The 17,560-nt window shown below is 41.2% G+C and overlaps 1 protein-coding gene across 6 annotated transcripts in view; it reads left to right on the top strand.

The window, feature by feature from the left end:
* Positions 1-1,025: 1,025 nt before the first annotated feature.
* LOC143808723 (cytochrome P450 2B11-like) overlaps positions 1,026-17,560 on the top strand; it is a 42,780-nt gene continuing 26,245 nt past the window's right edge. The window contains exons 1-10 of one of the 6 annotated variants that reach the window (XM_077291659.1): positions 1,026-1,079; positions 2,785-2,863; positions 4,069-4,256; positions 6,151-6,313; positions 8,172-8,321; positions 11,020-11,180; positions 11,620-11,796; positions 13,335-13,476; positions 14,383-14,567; positions 14,829-14,970. In XM_077291659.1, the coding sequence (XP_077147774.1) occupies positions 4,083-4,256; positions 6,151-6,313; positions 8,172-8,321; positions 11,020-11,180; positions 11,620-11,796; positions 13,335-13,476; positions 14,383-14,567; positions 14,829-14,970 (1,294 nt within the window). In that variant the 5' untranslated portion in view covers positions 1,026-1,079; positions 2,785-2,863; positions 4,069-4,082. Of the gene's footprint in view, positions 1,080-2,714; positions 2,876-2,907; positions 3,043-3,083; positions 3,103-4,068; positions 4,257-6,150; positions 6,314-8,171; positions 8,322-11,019; positions 11,181-11,619; positions 11,797-13,334; positions 13,477-14,382; positions 14,568-14,828; positions 14,971-17,560 lie in introns of those variants that run through there. The other 5 variants (XM_077291663.1, XM_077291658.1, XM_077291661.1 and 2 more) reach the window with 5 other exon arrangements.

Here is a 17,560-nt window from a genome sequence, read left to right as displayed (position 1 = left end):
GCAGAAGAAGACTAAGCAGTGTATGGGGGTGAGTCCGTTCCTCCTCGTGGTGCCCCTGGATAAAGCCTGATGCTGCAGGCCAAACTGAACGCGGACAAATGTAACTGTTTTGTGACAGGCAGAACGGAAGGTGTAATCTTCAAACTTTTATAGATAACAACTACGGGAATGTCTGTCACAAATAAGAATATGATGAAGAAGTACAATATGAAGAAGATAATAGTAAAATAAAAAGAATATGAACAATGTAACAAAAAAAATAATAGGTAGAAGATGAAGAAGAAGATGAATAAGGTGAAGAAGTTGATGTCAAAGAAGCTGATGATGAGGATAATGAAGAAGAAAGTGTGGGAGAAGTAAAAAAGAAGGTGAAGGGCGTGGAAGTAGTGAAACATCAATATCTGACAAAATAAAAAAAAAATTAACATAGTCAAAATCTTTCTAACGCCGAATGTCATAAAAAACAAAACAAAATCCTGCTATTCTATTAGATTGGGCTAAACCTCTGTGCCTTTAATGTCTCCTCCACCTCCCCCAATACATCCTACATTATTCTTAGTTGTTTTCCTTCATGTAGAATGAACCTACAAGTTTATAAAGGGTTTATTTTAATTCCGATATTTTCGTCCCATTGACTTGCATTGGGATCGGGTATCGGTATCGGATTAGATCCGATACTTTGACGGTATCGGCCGATACTTTCCAATACCGATACTTTCCGATATCGGAAGGTATCGCTCAACACTACTGATGTCACATTGATGCCATTGCAGGGAATAGAACAAGTTTTGTACTTTATTTATTTGTTTCATATGTGAAAATTTCACATGTTTTCATATGTGAAAATTACTCACTCATCAAAGGCTGGTGAAACTTGCACTATTTTTGTGAAACACTATGATGGTTACAGCAATGGATCAGAAGAACTATTAATGATGAGCGAATGTGATTAGATAAGGTCTTATAGCAACTATTACATTATTTTTTCGTTTTTAGGTTTCCTCTTCTAGTGCCCGGGAGATATGTATTAGAACATTGCCAAACACCTTAAAGGGAACCTGTCACCACCAAAATCGAAGGTGAGCTAAGCATTCTGTAATGCTGTAGATAAGCCCACGATGTATCCTGAAAGAAGAGAAAAAGAGGTTAGTATATACTCACCCAGGTGCGGACCCGCTGTGGTCCGTTCTGATGGGCTCCTTGGTCCGGTCCGGGGCCTCCCATCTTGTTATGATAACGTCCTCTTGTCTTCACGCTGCTGCTCTGGCGCAGGCGTACTTTTTCTCCCTGTTGAGGGCAGAGCAAAGTACTGCAGTGCACAGGCATCGGGAAAGGTCAGAGAAGCCCGGCGCCTGCGCACTGCAGTACTTTTCTCTGCCCTCAACAGGGAGAAAAAGTACGGCTGCGCCGGAGCAGCAGCGTGAAGACAAGAAGAGGACGTCAGTCATCGTCTGTATTCTCTGGCTGTGAACAGGAGCTGTGTGAAAGTGCCATTGGCTTCTAGGTTACCGGCATTTGATTTGCTGGCATGGCAAGATGTCATCCATGTGGCACACAGTTGACATCTCTACGGCACAGCTAGTCAAACTGAGCCAGGATTCCTGGAAGGTAAAGAAATTCACTTAGCTCCCTTCAACGGCCAAGGAACTGACCAGCACCAGGGAATACGTTTGCTTAAAGGGAACCTGTCACCCCCAAAATCGAAGGTGAGCTAAGCCCACCGGCATCAGGGGCTTATCTACAGCATTCTGGAATGCTGTAGATAAGCCCCTGATGTATCCTGAAAAATGAGAAAAAGAGGTTAGATTATACTCACCCAGGTGTGGTCCCGCTGCGGTGGGTGTCGCAGTCCGGGGCCTCCCATCTTCTTTCAATGACGTCCTCTTCTTGTCTTCACACCAAAAGACGTACTTTGTCTGCCCTTGAGGGCAGAGCAAAGTAGTGCAGTGCGCAGACGCTGGTCTTTCTGACCTTTCCCGGCGCCTGCGCACTGCAGTATTTTGCGCTGCCCTCAACAGGGCAGACAAAATATGCCTGCGCCGGAGCCGCAGGGTGAAGACAAGAAGAGGACGTCATCATAGGAAGATGGGAGGCCCCAGACTGGACCGCAACGCCCATCGGATCGGACGGCAGCGGGACCGCCCCGGGTGAGTATAATCTAACCTCTTTTTCTTATCTTTCAGGATACATCGGGGGCTTATCTACAGCATTACAGAATGCTGTAGATAAGCCCCTGATGCCGGTGGGCTTAGCTCACCTTTTGATTTTGAGGGTGACAGGTTCCCTTTAAGTGATGTTCAAACATTTTGGTTGCGATTAGTGATGAGCGAATGTGCTCAGGTTAGGTGTTATCTAAACGTACTCGGGTGCTAACCCATTGTCTTCGGCGTGCTCAAATAATATATTCGAGACCCCGCATCTGCATGTCTCAGGGCTATTAGACAGCTGCAACACATGCCTAAAAAACAGGCGATCCCTGCATGTGTTGTGACTGTCTACATGCAGCCGCGGGGAGTCGAACATAGTATTCGAGCACGCCGAAGACACTCACATAGCAAAAGCAAGACAAAGTTATAATTAATGAAATATAATGAATAATAAGGTATATTATATATACATTCTATTTCATTAGTTATTGCTATGCTCCTAAAGAGTTAATCTGCACAAGAAGGGCGTGAAATGTTTCTGTAAGTCACTGACACATTTCCTGTGTTTCCTGGAGGTTGTTGAGGGTGGAGGTTCTGCAGGGGTTAACAATTTACTTGTGGCTTAAATATTTTCCAGGAGTTTAAGTGCCTGAGATGTTTTTGAGTCAAGATCGGGGATCGGGGATCCTATCTGCTGGACTCTCCTGCTGCACAAAGTAAGACACCAGGTTCTGAAACTTTTATAATATTAAATATGCCTTGTCTCCATGACACAGGGTCAATGCACAGTATCCGAGACGTCACAGAAACCTGCCCGACGCGTCTGTTATGTCAGGCAAAACACTTTAGTGAATGCATCCAGCAGCTGGGGTTATGAGGTTCTGCAAAAGCTGAGGTGTGTATTATGAGGTTCTGCAGCAGCTGAGGTGTTTTATGAGGTTCTGCAGCAGCTGAGGTGTGTATTATGATGTTCTTCAGCAGCTGAGATGTTTATGAGGTTCTGCAGCAGCTGAGGTGTATTATGAGGATCTGCAGCAGCTGAGTTTTATTATGATGTTCTGCAGCAGCTGAGGTGTTTTATGTGGTTGTGAAGCAGCTGAGGTGTATTATGAAGTTCTGCAGTAGCTGAGGTGTATTTTGCAGCAGTTGAGGTGTGTATTAAGTGCAGCTGGTTAGGGGGTCCACATCCGCCTCCAACGCAGGTGGAATAGTGCTTTACAATGATGTCCATGCAGTGTTCTGCCACTGGCCTTCTCTGTTGTCTATAAACACCCCTGAGCTCAGGTATGTATTAAGATGTTCTGCAGCAGCTGAGGCATGTATGATTAGGAAATGCAGTAGTTGTGGGGTGTATTGTCATGTTTTAGGGTATGTTCCAAAGGTCAGTAATCAGCAGCACTTTGGAAACATCACATGTCAGCTCCGTCCAAAGCGCTGCCGGCTTTTGAACGCCGGTGATTTCGCATGTGTTCATTGAACCGTGCTGAGTCACCGCGCCCAATACGTTGTACAGGTGACATTTATCTTGTGGAGATGGAGCGTCAACACAAGCAAAATAGACATGCTGCAGTCTGGAAAGACGCACCGCATGTGTGTCTCTGCAGGGAAGCCGGAGGCGTCAGTGCACGCATAGTGGAGATGGGATTTCTTGAAATCCCATCCACTATGCTGTAACATCTGGCCGCTGCGGGTTGGATGCTTGATTCCTAGAAAATCGATCACGCTGATATCCTGCACAGATGGTCGGGTAACGTAGATTAACAGCAGAACTATAGATTTTAAAAAGTTCTCAATTCTTGAGGGAAAAAATGATTTTCTTTACGCTATGAATTAAATTGCAAAGTTACTTTTTTATATAATGAAACAGCCCCTCTAAATATATGAACACAAGCATTACTCAGTTCCTGTTCTCCTTTTCTAGATTTGACAAGCACCATGGACCTGGTCACTGTTCTCCTCGCCATCGTTGTCATCTTATTTTTGGCAGTTGCTTTTAAGAACCAAAAACAAGAAAATTACAAAAATTTCCCACCTGGACCAAAACCTTTACCGATCCTTGGGAATGTTCTCATGATGGACATGTCAAAACCATATAAAACTTTCATGGAGGTAAGGAGGTGCACGGCCATTTCTGGAACAAGAGCAATTGTCAAATTTTACCACCCCTAGGGGCCAGATTAAACATAGATATTTGTTCTTATCCGACACATTTATGGACATCAAATAGACAGAAAGCCAAGTTCCATTAAAAGCTATGATGAAGCTATTAGGTCAGCTGAGCTTCATAAAATTCACAGTCTGTACAGACTGTAATTTACTATCTGTAGAATAGGGAATCAATATAGGATGAGTAGAAATGAGACTCTTTGTGACCCACCTGGGATGGAGCTTCCCAGACTATTAAGCTCACAGCTGTATACTTAGCCTTCACTGGCTATTAAAATAGGGGACCCCCCATAAAAATGACATACAGTGGGTACGGAAAGCATTCAGACCCCTTTACATTTTTCACTCTTTGTTTCATTGCAGCCATTTGGTAAATTCAAAAAAAGTTTATTTGTTTCTCATTAATGTACAATCTGCACAACATCTTGACTGAAAAAAAAAACATAAATGTAGTAATTTTTGCAATACTTACAACCATGTGATATTTCAGTTTTTCTTTTTTAATAAATTTGCAAACATTTCTACATTTATGTTTTTTTTTCGGGTCATGGATTCCTTTCCAATCAAGGCACTGTCCAATCAAAATGTGTTGCAGAATAGAACCTTGGCAAAAACATTAAAAAACTCTTCTTAACCACTTCAGGAAAAGAAAGAGTCCTCCAAAAACTCCTCAAATGGCATGAGCATACAACATTCGCAAGACAACAGCAGATCCACTGAGGTTTTCCCAGGTCAAGCAGTTTCAGGAAAAAGCCATCGGTCTTTTTCCTGAAGTGGCTCCGATGGTGGTTTTGCAGTCATTATTGCAGCAACTCCAATTTGTTTCAATAATGTAAACTATATCTTTCGAGTGACTTCAAAGAGGAAACCCCTGGAAGAGTGAGAATGTTATTTTTTTTTAGCCTCATCACTGTTTTGAAATTTGAAGCTGTTAAAAGACATAGCAAAAGCCTGAACATGTACACAGCAAAGTCATTTTGACATTGCTGTGCATTATGCTAATTATTTTGTGGCAATTTTGTGACGCTCTGTACACATGCCCAGAGAAGGAGCATTTCATGAAGCAGTTTCCACTAGAAAATTTGTTGTTTTTGAATCCCTAAAAAAAATTTCTATGCACATACCATCATGGTAGATGTTGAGTTGAGTTAGGCCAGTTCAACGTCCTGTTTTTGCCACAAGTCACTACATCAGAGCTTCCATCTGAAGCACTGAAAAATGGAATTAAGACATAACTACCAACATGGCCAGTGACTTTAATAAACCAGTTTTAGTCACTTGTGTGTTCTGTCTGACTCCATTCTTGGCATTGTCCACCTTTTTGAGGGGTACACAAAAAATGTGGATGATTGCATTTTTGTGACCATTTGAAAAGGACAGACATGGCACAAAAATCAGTGGCCTCATTGGTTGATTGGCCTGAGTCTTGATTTTTATGCATCCAAACCCTAAAATGGAATTCCATGTTTGGTATTCAGCCGCAGACACCAAGCGTCCAATATGATCCCCCTACTTTACAGTTCGTGTTAGCTAATCTCTAGTTTTAACCATTAGTGTATTTGTTAAATCGTGCCAAATTTAATCAGAGGCTTGATCTATTGCATCTTGGCCAGCCGAATCAGCACAACTCAAAAATGATAGCAGCTATGAGCAGGCAAATATTTACTCTATAATTTACACCCCACATACATTTTCTTATGTCAATTTTCTCATCTGAGGGTTATCCCCACCATCTATTAAGTCCCATTCATTTAGTGAAAATGTGCATGTCCGGAGTAGAGATGACCCTTCCTCTTCAAGTGACTTTACAAAATGATGACGTACATTGTGTCCACAGCTTTCTAAGACGTACGGTCCGGTCTTCAGTGTCCAGATTGGCATGAGAAAAATAGTTGTCCTTTGTGGTTATGAAGCTGTTAAGGATGCTCTCGTCAACCATGCCGATGTGTTTTCTGACCGCCCCCGTGCTCCTGTAATTACCAAATTATTAAATAACAACGGTAAGCAGATTTTATGTTTTACATCTAATGCTAATATACCAGCCCTACAAAAAAAAAGAGTTAATTGTAATTACCTTGTCAGGACGTCAACTTGCATGTTTTTTCAATGACACACCACTCACCATGTGGTTTCTCATCGTGGAAGGCAGTTTGTTTCAGTTAGTTTCATCTTGCACTCCTCAGCACTGCTGCACTTGCATGTGGTATCCATCTGGCCTTATTGTGCATGGCTGGTCTGTGCAGGAATTTAACCCTGCTGTGTCCTGCAGAGATTAGCTTCTCCGGCCTATCCTGTGTTAGCAGGTCCTATATTAGGCAGCTCCACCTACCACTCATCCATCTCTGATAGCAGACATGCATTCTTCTCTACTATTGCCTTTAACGACCTGGTTTGTTATCCATCCTGCCTGATGTCTCTGCTCTTAAAGGGAACCTGTCACCTGAATTTGGCGGGACCAGTTTTGGGTCATATGGGCGGGGTTTTCAGGTGTTTGATTCACCCTTTCCTTACCCACTGGCTGCATGCTGGCCGCAATATTGGATTGAAGTTCATTCTCTGTCCTCCGGAGTACACGCCAGCGCAAGGCAATATTGCCTTATATAATATTATATTGCCTTAATATTACCTTAATTATTAATATTGCCTTAATATTGCCTTAATAATAATTCTATTCCTATTATTCTAAGTCCTTCACTTATGCTATAGTTTCCTAACTGTATCCCTAGTCTTATAAAATGACACAACTATACATTACACATATGTCATCGCATAATAATCCAAATTACACTAAAACGTATCCGTTTCACTACTAATGCATGCAAGGCTTGACTTGACCCCAGCACCCCCTTACAGTTCCTCCCCAGCTTCACCTATTTTTGCAAAGAAGCATAAAACTGGTTTCAAAATGCAATAAAGTTGCTATGTTTTTGTGCAACTCACCACTGTGCAAATTTTTTTTGACTTTTCAAGGTATTTAATGAAAGGTTTCTGGTGTAATTACTTTGATGAAATGGGGCAAGCGTCTTTTAAAAAAATTCTCAATAATAGCTAAAATAATCTCTTGACTCAACTCGAAGAGAAACCCATAACACTGCATGTAATAGAGGGAAGAGTTCGCTGAGGACCGCTCTCTATGATGTAGAATAAAATGTTACTGTTGCTAAGGACCTAGTTTATGTGTGCATTTTTGTGTATGGATAGCTCTTTGAATAGTCAGTGGCAGCTTCCTTTAGGAATAACAGGTGACCAAACTGTTGAGCAGAGGAGTTTCTCACGATCATTTCATCACTAAGGATTCTATTTTAAATTAAAGGGAATCTGTCCATAGGATTAACCCTCCTAAGCTGTAAATTTGGGCATGCAGGGCAAATAAATTTGAATCAAATGATATATTAATATCTGTTATTAAATGTCTTATTCCTGAGATATTCACATTTTTAATAATATGTAAGTGAGCTGTTAAGGTCTGTGGGCCGGACATAGATCTCCCTTAGAACCTGCCTCCAAAGCTTAATTTAAATGAATGTGGGAGTTACCAGTATGAGTCATGTAGATCAGAAGAGCAGACTGTCAATCATTACATACCTCATACTGGTAACGCCGCCTTTAATTTAAAATAAGCTCTGTAGGCAGATTCTCAGGGAGATATATGTTTGGCCCATGTTTCTTAACAGCTCATTTTAAATATTAAGAAAAACATGGATTTCAGATATCAAGGTATAATTTTATGACATTTTCTATGACTTAACATAGAATGGTGTAGTCTACTGACAGATTCCCTTTAAGGGCTTGTCTGTACATTAAATCTTTATGTCCCATGTTTTATGGATAGATAAAACATGTATCCTTTGTGTTTAGGTGTTGTATTTTCCAATGGAGAGAATTGGAAAGTGATGAGAAGATTTACTCTTTCCACACTACGAGATTATGGAATGGGGAAGAAAACCATAGAAGACAAGATCATCGAGGAGGCCGAATGTTTAGTGCAGAAGCTGAAATCCTATGATGGTGAGAGTCTCATTTCTAGGAATATGTGTAATGATGGAAGAAAAATAGCAATAATATATGCAGCAATCATAGAGATAACAGGAAGCTGCTGGGCCTAAAAGAATAGACTGCTAAAGTTTAAGCCTTTGTTTTTCGTTTAACATAATTAAATTTTTTTTATGGTTCATAGCGTTGTTCTACTCCACCTCCACCAGAATTAGATGACCTAGTGTTTGTGTTATTCTCTCTTCATGAACTATCCTCCACTTTTGATCCTGGGTTTCTGCTAATATTTACTTCCTGGTCCCTCGCAAAAACACAGAAGTTAACTGATAATCACTGGTTGACCCACCATAGTCAATAATTGGCTGAGAAATAATTTCCTTCAAAGAGCAAAGAATTCAGTTGTCACACCTGGGACCAGAGAAGATAATGGATCATGAAGTTGTATAGCTCACTATTAGAGCTCATTCACAGATCATTATTGAATGATCCCAATATGATACAGCCAACAAAATCACAGTAATCATTCCTGACCCTAACGGTTTGAACTTGAGACTAGAAGTCCCTTCCAATATTCCTCTATAGATGACTGGTTCAAGATAGTACAGGTCTGCAACATCCCGAACAGCAGGCCTGTGTTTATAGGAGGACTAGAATGTAAATCAAGTAATAAGGTCATAGCATAACCAGACAACCTGTGAAATTAGAACAAGGGGTCCGAAGAGAGAATCCAAAATCAATTGGACAAATCTGATCTTCCAAAAGATTTGTCCATATCTAGTTATTACCGAAATTATATTGTACACTAGCTGAAGAGCCCGGCATTGCCTGGGCATAGTAAATATCTGTGGTTAGTTATAGCACCTCACTTCTCTTATTTTCCCATCACGCCTCTCATTTTCCCCATCACATCTTTCATTTTCCCCCTCACATCTCTCATTTTCTTCCTCACACCTCTCATTTTCCCCCTCACTCCTCTTATTTCCCCCTCACTCCTCTCATTCCCCCCTAACACTTGTCATTTCGACCTCACATCTGTCATTTTCTGATCACTCCACTATTTTCCCTCACTCCTGCCATTTTGCACTCATACCTTTTCATTTTCACCTCACACCTCTCATTTTCACCTCAGTATATACATGTTTGTCATCTCCCTTATATATAGTATACACCTGTATGTCATCTCCTGTATATAGTATATACCTGTATGTCATCTCCCCTGTATATACTATATATACCTGCTGTGTGTCATCTCCCCTGTATATAGTATAAACCTGTATGTCATCTCCTCCTATATATAGTATATACCTGTGTCATCTCACCTATATATAGTATATATCTGTGTGTCATCTCCTCCTGTATATAGTATATACCTGTATGTCATCTCCTCCTATACATAGCATATACCTGTATGTCATCTCCTCCTGTATATACTATATACCTGTAGGTAATCTGCTCCTGTATATAGTATATACCTGTGTGTCATCTCCTCTTGTATATAGTATATACCTGTATGTCATCTCCTCCTGTATATAGTATATATCTGTGTGTCATCTCCTCCTGTATATAGTATATACCTGTGTGTCATCTCCCCTGTAAATAGTATATACCTGTGTGTCATCCCCTCCTGTATATAGTATATATCTGTATGTCATCTCCTCCTGTATTAGACCTCGTTCACACGTTATTTTGTCAGTATTTTTACCTCAGTATTTGTAAGCTATATTGGCAGCCTGATAAATCCCCAGCCAACAGTAAGCCCACCCCCTGGCAGTATATATTAGCTCACACATACACATAATAGACTGGTCATGTGACTGACAGCTGCCGTATTCCTATATGGTACATTTGTTGCTCTTGTAGTTTGTCTGCTTATTAATCAGATTTTTATTTTTGAAGGATAATACCAGACTTGTGTGCGTTTTAGGGCGAGTTTCGTGTGTCAAGTTGTGTGTGTTGAGTTGCGTGTGGCGACATGCATGTAGCGACTTTTGTGAGATGAGTTTTGTGTGTGACATGCGTGTAGCAACTTTTTGTGTGTCGAGTTGCATGTGACAGGTTAGTGTAGCAAGTTGTGTGCAGCAAGTTTTGCGCGTGGCAAGTTTTATGTGTGGTGCCTTTTGAGTATGTGCAAGTTTTGTGTGAGGCAACTTTTGCATGTGTTGCAACTTTTGTGCATGTGGCAATTTTTCCGCGTGTGCAAGTTTTGCGTGTGGCGAGTTTTCCATGAGGTGAGTTTTGCACGTGTGCCGAGTTTTGCATGTGGAGAGTTTTGCGCGTGGCAAGTTTTGAGCGACGACTTTTGTGTTTCGACTTTTATGTGGCGAGGTTGGTGTATGTGTGGTGAAATGTGCGCTGAGGGTGGTATATGTTCGAGCACATGGTAGTGTGTGGTGCATTTTGTGTGTGTGTTCATATCCCCGTGGTGGTGTGGTGATTATCCCATGTCGGCGCCCCACCTTAGCAACTGTACAGTATATACTCTTTGGCGCCATCGCTCTCATTGTCATCCTTTGTTCACATCTGGCAGCTGTTAATTTGCCTCCAACACTTTTCCTTTAATTTTTTTCCCCATTATGTAGATAGGGGCAAAATTACATTCACACATTCGGCTTTATATATTAGATGTACGCGTAACTCATACATATACTATATAGTTTTTTAAAAGATAAAAAAAAGTTTTTTTTTTTAATTTACATATTATCTACTTTTTCAGGAAAGCCATTTGATAACTTGACCAGTATAAATGCGGCCGTTGCCAATATAATTGTGGCCATACTACTCAGCCATAGATTTGAGTACGAAGATCCCACCATCTTAAAACTTATTGGCTTAATTAATGAAAATATGAGACTCCTGGGGAGCCCGTGGATCCGGGTAAGTCTGAACTTTTTATTTCATATTTTAAACTGTTATTTTTTTTCTAGTAACAGTTTTGATAAAAATAAATGTTCCAACGTACACATGGGCAATTTGGATTTTTTTAAATTCTCGTTGATCTAAAAGATTTTGAGAACTAAATACATTCCACAGGATAGGTGGTAAATGCTTGATCTCGACGGCTTGACGACTAGAATATCCAATCATCAAAGGAAAGAAGTGCATAAAGTTGGACCACAGCAATCATACGATGATCACCTCTTATGTGCTATGTGTTCATTGGAGTACTCATTTATACGTAGATGACATCTGTATGGTACTGAGAGCCTCAATAATTTTTGCAAGTTGGACAGCGCCTTTCCCGGTTGTATTTAACAAATGAATCCATTTGGCGCCTTCCATGACAACATTCAGTATTACTTTTATATTTATTTAGTTGTATAACAGTTTCCCGACATTGATGGGTTTGCTCCCCGGACCTCACAGAACAATTTTTGGAAATATGGTGGAGTTTCAAAAATTCATAACAGCGACATTTACAAAACAGAAGAAAGAATTGGATGTAAATGACCAGAGGAACCTTATTGATGCCTTCCTGGCCAAGCAAGAAGAGGTACAATGCATTATATCAAGGGTGAATTTTATCGTAGCCTAGAATTTCTCAAGAAACACTTTAGACACAATGTAGTGGAATTCTAGCAAAACCCTCAGACTTCAACTCAAATAACAAACACTTGCTGGTTAAATATTGATATAAAGGTCACAAAATCATCTACCTGCAGAGTATCAGAATTTTTTTAGTGTTTTGACAAGTTTGTTAACATGTGTATAAATATAAATTAAGTATTTTTATTTACTGGTGTGCAAGTGTCAGAGAACAACACTTACAAATGCAATAGCACAAGGTGACTGTGTTTGGTGTCCAACCCTATCTCCTAAGATTTGGCTGCCTCAGCTGTTATCTGGACATACCCTCAATTTCCCTCTGTCACCAGTAATGACTGTGATCTGAGTGGAACCGTCATGTCATTGCAGTGCTCAGATTACAGTAATCAGCAGTGATCATTTACCAGATCCAGAACGAAGGTTGCAGCAGTGATTTCATCCAGTGAAATGTACTAACTGCTGGATGAAGTCATCACCGTAGCCCTGGTGCCCACACCTGAGGAGTGCTCACCAGTAATTATTGCGATCTGTGTGAATCAGTCATGCCATTGCGGCTGAAGCACTCAGATCACCGTAATTACTGGTCATTACTTATCAGATACAGACACCAGTACCGATGTGGTGAGTTCATCCAGTGATGGAGTACATGTCACTTGATGAAATCACTACAGCTCTGGTGCCCTTACCTGCTGAGCACGCAACATAAATGCTGTGATATGAGAATTGTAATGACATGACTGCTATGCTCAGATCACAGTAACGTATTTGTTAGTTGTATTTGTTTCTGCGAAAGCTGTGTACTTGAGATAGCTGATCCCAGAAACAGATACTAACATTTCTTTTCAGAGATCAGAGCAGTCATATTATTGAGGCTGCAGTTCTCAGATCAGAGTAATCACTCAGTACAACAGTCAACATCACACATGTGAGGATTAGATATACAGCTCAGATACACATCAGAAGAATAGGTCAGGAAGGACACATCTGAACTTATTTCAGAGCTATACACAGAAATTACTGTAGATCCAAACGGACAACTATTATGGTCCCGTTTTTTTTCCACCGAGAACAGAAGGGCTTCATGTTTTTTCCACTTCTGAATGAGTAAAAAAATTAACTATCAGAGAAAAAGTGTAGTAGAAACATGGTGAGATGCAGGGAGAGGGAGAGGGACGAATGAGCTTACCATGCTGGGAATGTGTAGCTGGAAATTTGGCCAGGAGTTCCTCCTAAGGGTGCCGTTTCCACTGGTAATCACAGGAAGGTAGACCAGAAAGACAAGACATGTTGATGGATATTGTTTGGTATTGCAACTTCGCTCCATACAATTAAACGGGGCTAATCTGCAGCACCAAAAACAATTATGGACAGAATTTGTTGCTGCTTTTTGAAAAAAATATCAGCAACTTTTGTATGTTCTTCAATCTTTTGAAAGACTAACATGGTCTATAATTAATGGGGTATTTGTTATTTTCTGCTGTTCAGGGTAAACCTGAATCCACCGAGTATTTCCACAATAAAAACCTAACAGCACTCGTAGGAAACCTGTTTGCTGCTGGAATGGAGACCACGTCAACCACCCTGAGATGGGGACTTCTGCTGATGATAAAATACCCCGAAATTCAAAGTAAGAAAAACATTTAGAAAACACAGTACAATCTTTATCCAGGATTTCCAGGGACACTATGAGAAATAAATATGAACTTGCACATAAAATATTTAATTTCTCCCCCCCCCCCATTTTTAATTTTGTGGCTTTATTTATTTATTTTTTTTGTGGATAGAAATGAGAGAATATTTTGAAATTCGAGTTGCTAACTTTGCTGGATTTTCCCATGAAATTTGATTTACATCAAATCAATTCATGGGCAACTGGAAGTCGCACAAAGCCTCCAATTGCCATGAAAATTGTATGTCACTATTCTCTTTTATTCACATGCTAATTATCTTCAATGATGTGCTGTCATACGCTATTTTTTACAATTTCTTTAGTGCTATACGATTTCTTCTCCCTATCACTAAGTTGTAAGCTGTGACATTATCTTAATACTCAGATTCACCTCAAAATGGCTGCTACATTCCCTGCCTCTGCTTTTATACAAACTGTAATAGTCCCTCCTTATTGGCTGTGCTATTCCATGTGATGTGATTCAATTTTTTGCAGCGTGTAAACTATCAGAAGCCATTTAAGGGCATTCATGCAAAAAGGGTTGTAACTTCTTTGAATCCTTAAAAAATGAACACAAATTAAATTTCTAACAAATGTATTAGCTCGTTTACAGCCATAAAATAATATATTTAAGATGTAAAATGTTATTTTTAAAACCACAGTCTGCAATATTTTCATTGCTTACTTTTCATAAGTGGACAAATTTAAAAAAAAAAATGATAATATTTTATTTTCTGATGACAGCATTTTTTTACACTTTATTTTCCTGTGCTGATACCATCTCATAAGTTAACGTTGAGATTTATTTGTTGATGCCCAGCTTTATGGACATAAGTATGTGACATCTTATTCCTTCCTTGGTAGAGAAAGTTCATAGTGAAATTGAGCGAGTGATCGGATCGGCCCAACCTCAAATGGAGCATCGGAAAGAAATGCCATATACAGATGCCGTCGTTCATGAGATTCAGCGGTTTGGGGACATTGCTCCTAATAGTGTCCCACATGCAACCTCTGAAGATGTCACATTCAGAGGGTATTTTTTCCCGAAGGTAGGAAGCAGAGATCCACTTCATCCAAGATTCCTTAAAGCCACTGTTCCCCAAAGCCAGTCCTCAAGAGTCACCAACAGATCATATTTTTAGGAATTTCTTACTATTTTTGCCTGGGCAATACTAAAGACATTCTGAAAACATGACCTGTTGGTGGCTTTTGAAGATTGGAAACATGTAACACTTCTCTAAACAGAGGCTTAGCTAAGGGCAGGGCTAGGGCAAACTTTTATCATGTATACCTGATTCTTTTCCCCACAGGGCACAGTTGTTTTCCCACTGCTCCACTCCATACTCCGAGATAAAGTTTATTTTGAGAAACCAGATGACTTTTATCCAGAACACTTTCTGGACTCTAATGGAAATTTCAAGAAAAATGAGGCCTTCATCCCCTTCTCAATAGGTAACATTTATAATGATTGTCTCTTTCTTAAAGAAGCCCTCCTGCTCCCATCAAAATTTTTATCCTCTTAATGCATTGGAGTCATCATATTGAATGGCACTATCTTCTTACTAGGGTTGAGCGACTTTCATTTTTTTAAGATCGAGTCGGGTTTTGTGAAACCCGACTTTGTCCAGAGTCGAGTCGAGTGCAGTCGGCCGATTATCGGTAAAAGTCGGGGATCGACCGAAACACGAAACCCAATGCAAGTCAATGGGGAACCATAGTCGGCAGTGAGTGGAGGCCAGGAAAACACCTACAGTGCCCATTTTAATGCCAAAAACATCCATTCTTGTTTCTGAAGCTTGTCAATCTTAATTAACTTTATAATAATAGTTGGGCATAGGAAATTGGGGGTCATTTGGCAAAAGTTGTGGGGGGTAGGGCAGGTTCAAGGCTTTAGTGGGCCCAGGAAATGTGGACTACGTCACGGCAGTGGAGTAGGGAGAGGTAAGTATTTCAACGTTGCAAGTGCTGTGATCCTGAGCAAGCAGGGGGGGCCCACTCGTTCGCATTGGCACTGGCACAGGGCCCCTCAAAGTACAGCGGTGTGTTTGCATGTCGGGGGCGCCTCCCACCAGCAGCGACACTTTTGCGTACTCTGAGGGGCCCTGTGCCAGTGACGTTGCCAATGAGTATGCCCCCCCCCACCTGATGAAGGAACCTGCACTTTCATCTGCACCTTCCTCTTTGTCCCTGTGTAAGGTGGTATAACATGCGGGAAGGGGAACCTTACTTTCAGCAGGGTCAGATTCTGGCTGTGTAGAGTGCAAGGGGAATGTAGTGGGCTAGGTCAATGTACCAGCAGACTCATCTAGCAGTGGCTGGGCAATGGGCAGGATGAGGAGGAAACAGATATAGGGCCAAAGAATAAAGTAGGCTAAATGCAGTTCAAAATTGGTAACAGGACTAAACAGGCGGCATTGCTTTGTTCAGTGGAGTAGCAAACCCAAGAGCAGCAGACACTGTTTTAAGGGCCCAACCACACTAGTAGGCCAAATGCAGTTTAATATCTGCTACTGTAGGCCAAAAGCCAGAAGGTAGAAGCTCAGCTTTATTCAGTTGAGGACAAACAACATGGAGGGGCAGACACCGTTAGTAGGCCCTAACCACCAATTTTTAAAAACACAGCACTTAATGAGAGCCAGAAGGTTGAAGCTCAGCTGTATTCAGTTGAGGGCAACACCAGGGAGGGGCAGACACCGTTAGTAGGCCGTAACCAAAGTTGAAGGCCAAATGCAGTTTAATATCTGATACTATAGGCCGAAAGCCAGAAGGTTGAAGCTCAGCTGTATTCAGTTGAGGGCAAACACCAGGGAGGGGCAGACACCGTTAGTAGGCCCTAAACACCAATTTTTTTTAAAAAAACAGCACTTAATGAGAGCCAGAAGGTTGAAGCTCAGCTTTATTCAGTTGAGGACAAACACCAGGCAGGGGCAGACACCGTTAGTAGGCCCTAAACACCAATTTTTTTTAAAAAAACAGCACTTAATGAGAGCCAGAAGGTTGAAGCTCAGATTTATTCATTTGAGGACAACTTGAATTAGGGACTGCAGACAGACTTACCAGGCTGTCCCCTGTGTGGACCATGCATCCAATACATTAACCCATTGCGCCACAAAGGACACGTAACCTTCCGTGACCATGCCTACAGGTCCATGTGTCTGTTGTCAGGTGTACCTTTGGACTCACAGATTGACATAGTGCATGGACAATGCGGTCTTTTACATGCTGGTGGAGGGGTGGGATGGCTTTTCTCACAAAATAATTGTCAACTGGGTAGCCCATAGCGTGGTACAGCGTAGTCCATCATGGCTTTATTAATATTAAATAAAATAAAAAAATAGGCTCTATGCACTGTAAAACAGGTTCCAGGGGTAAACGGGCAGCAGTGGTGTGGTAAGTGGAGGAGTAATGCAAGTAGGGACCGCAGACAGGCTATCAAAGGCCTAAAATAACAAACAATAGGCTCATGGCAGTTTTACATCGGTTACATGGATACACAGGCAGGCCAGGCAGCATTGTGGTCAGTGGAGGAGTAATGCAAGTAGGGGCCGCAGACAGGCTATCAAAGGCCTAAAATAACAAACAATAGGCTCATGGCAGTTTTACATCGGTTACATGGATACACAGGCAGGCCAGGCAGCATTGTGGTCAGTGGAGGAGTAATGCAAGTAGGGGCCGCAGACAGGCTATGAAAGGTCTAAAATAACAAACAATAGGCTCATGGCAGTTTTACATCAGTTACATGTATACACAGGCAGGCAGCATTGTGGTCAGTGGAGGAGTAATGCAAGTAGGGGCCGCAGACAGGCTATCAAAGGCCTAAAATAACAAACAATAGGCTCATGGCAGTTTTACATCGGTTACATGGATACACAGGCAGGCCAGGCAGCATTGTGGTCAGTGGAGGAGTAATGCAAGTAGGGGCCGCAGACAGGCTATCAAAGGCCTAAAATAACAAACAATAGGCTCATGGCAGTTTTACATCGGTTACATGGATACACAGGCAGGCCAGGCAGCATTGTGGTCAGTGGAGTAATGCAAGTAG

Source organism: Ranitomeya variabilis, chromosome 2, assembly GCF_051348905.1.
Source record: "Ranitomeya variabilis isolate aRanVar5 chromosome 2, aRanVar5.hap1, whole genome shotgun sequence".
NCBI lineage: Eukaryota > Metazoa > Chordata > Amphibia > Anura > Dendrobatidae > Ranitomeya > Ranitomeya variabilis.
Note: the sequence above shows the minus strand (reverse complement) of the source record. Positions and strands in the feature narration are given on the sequence as shown.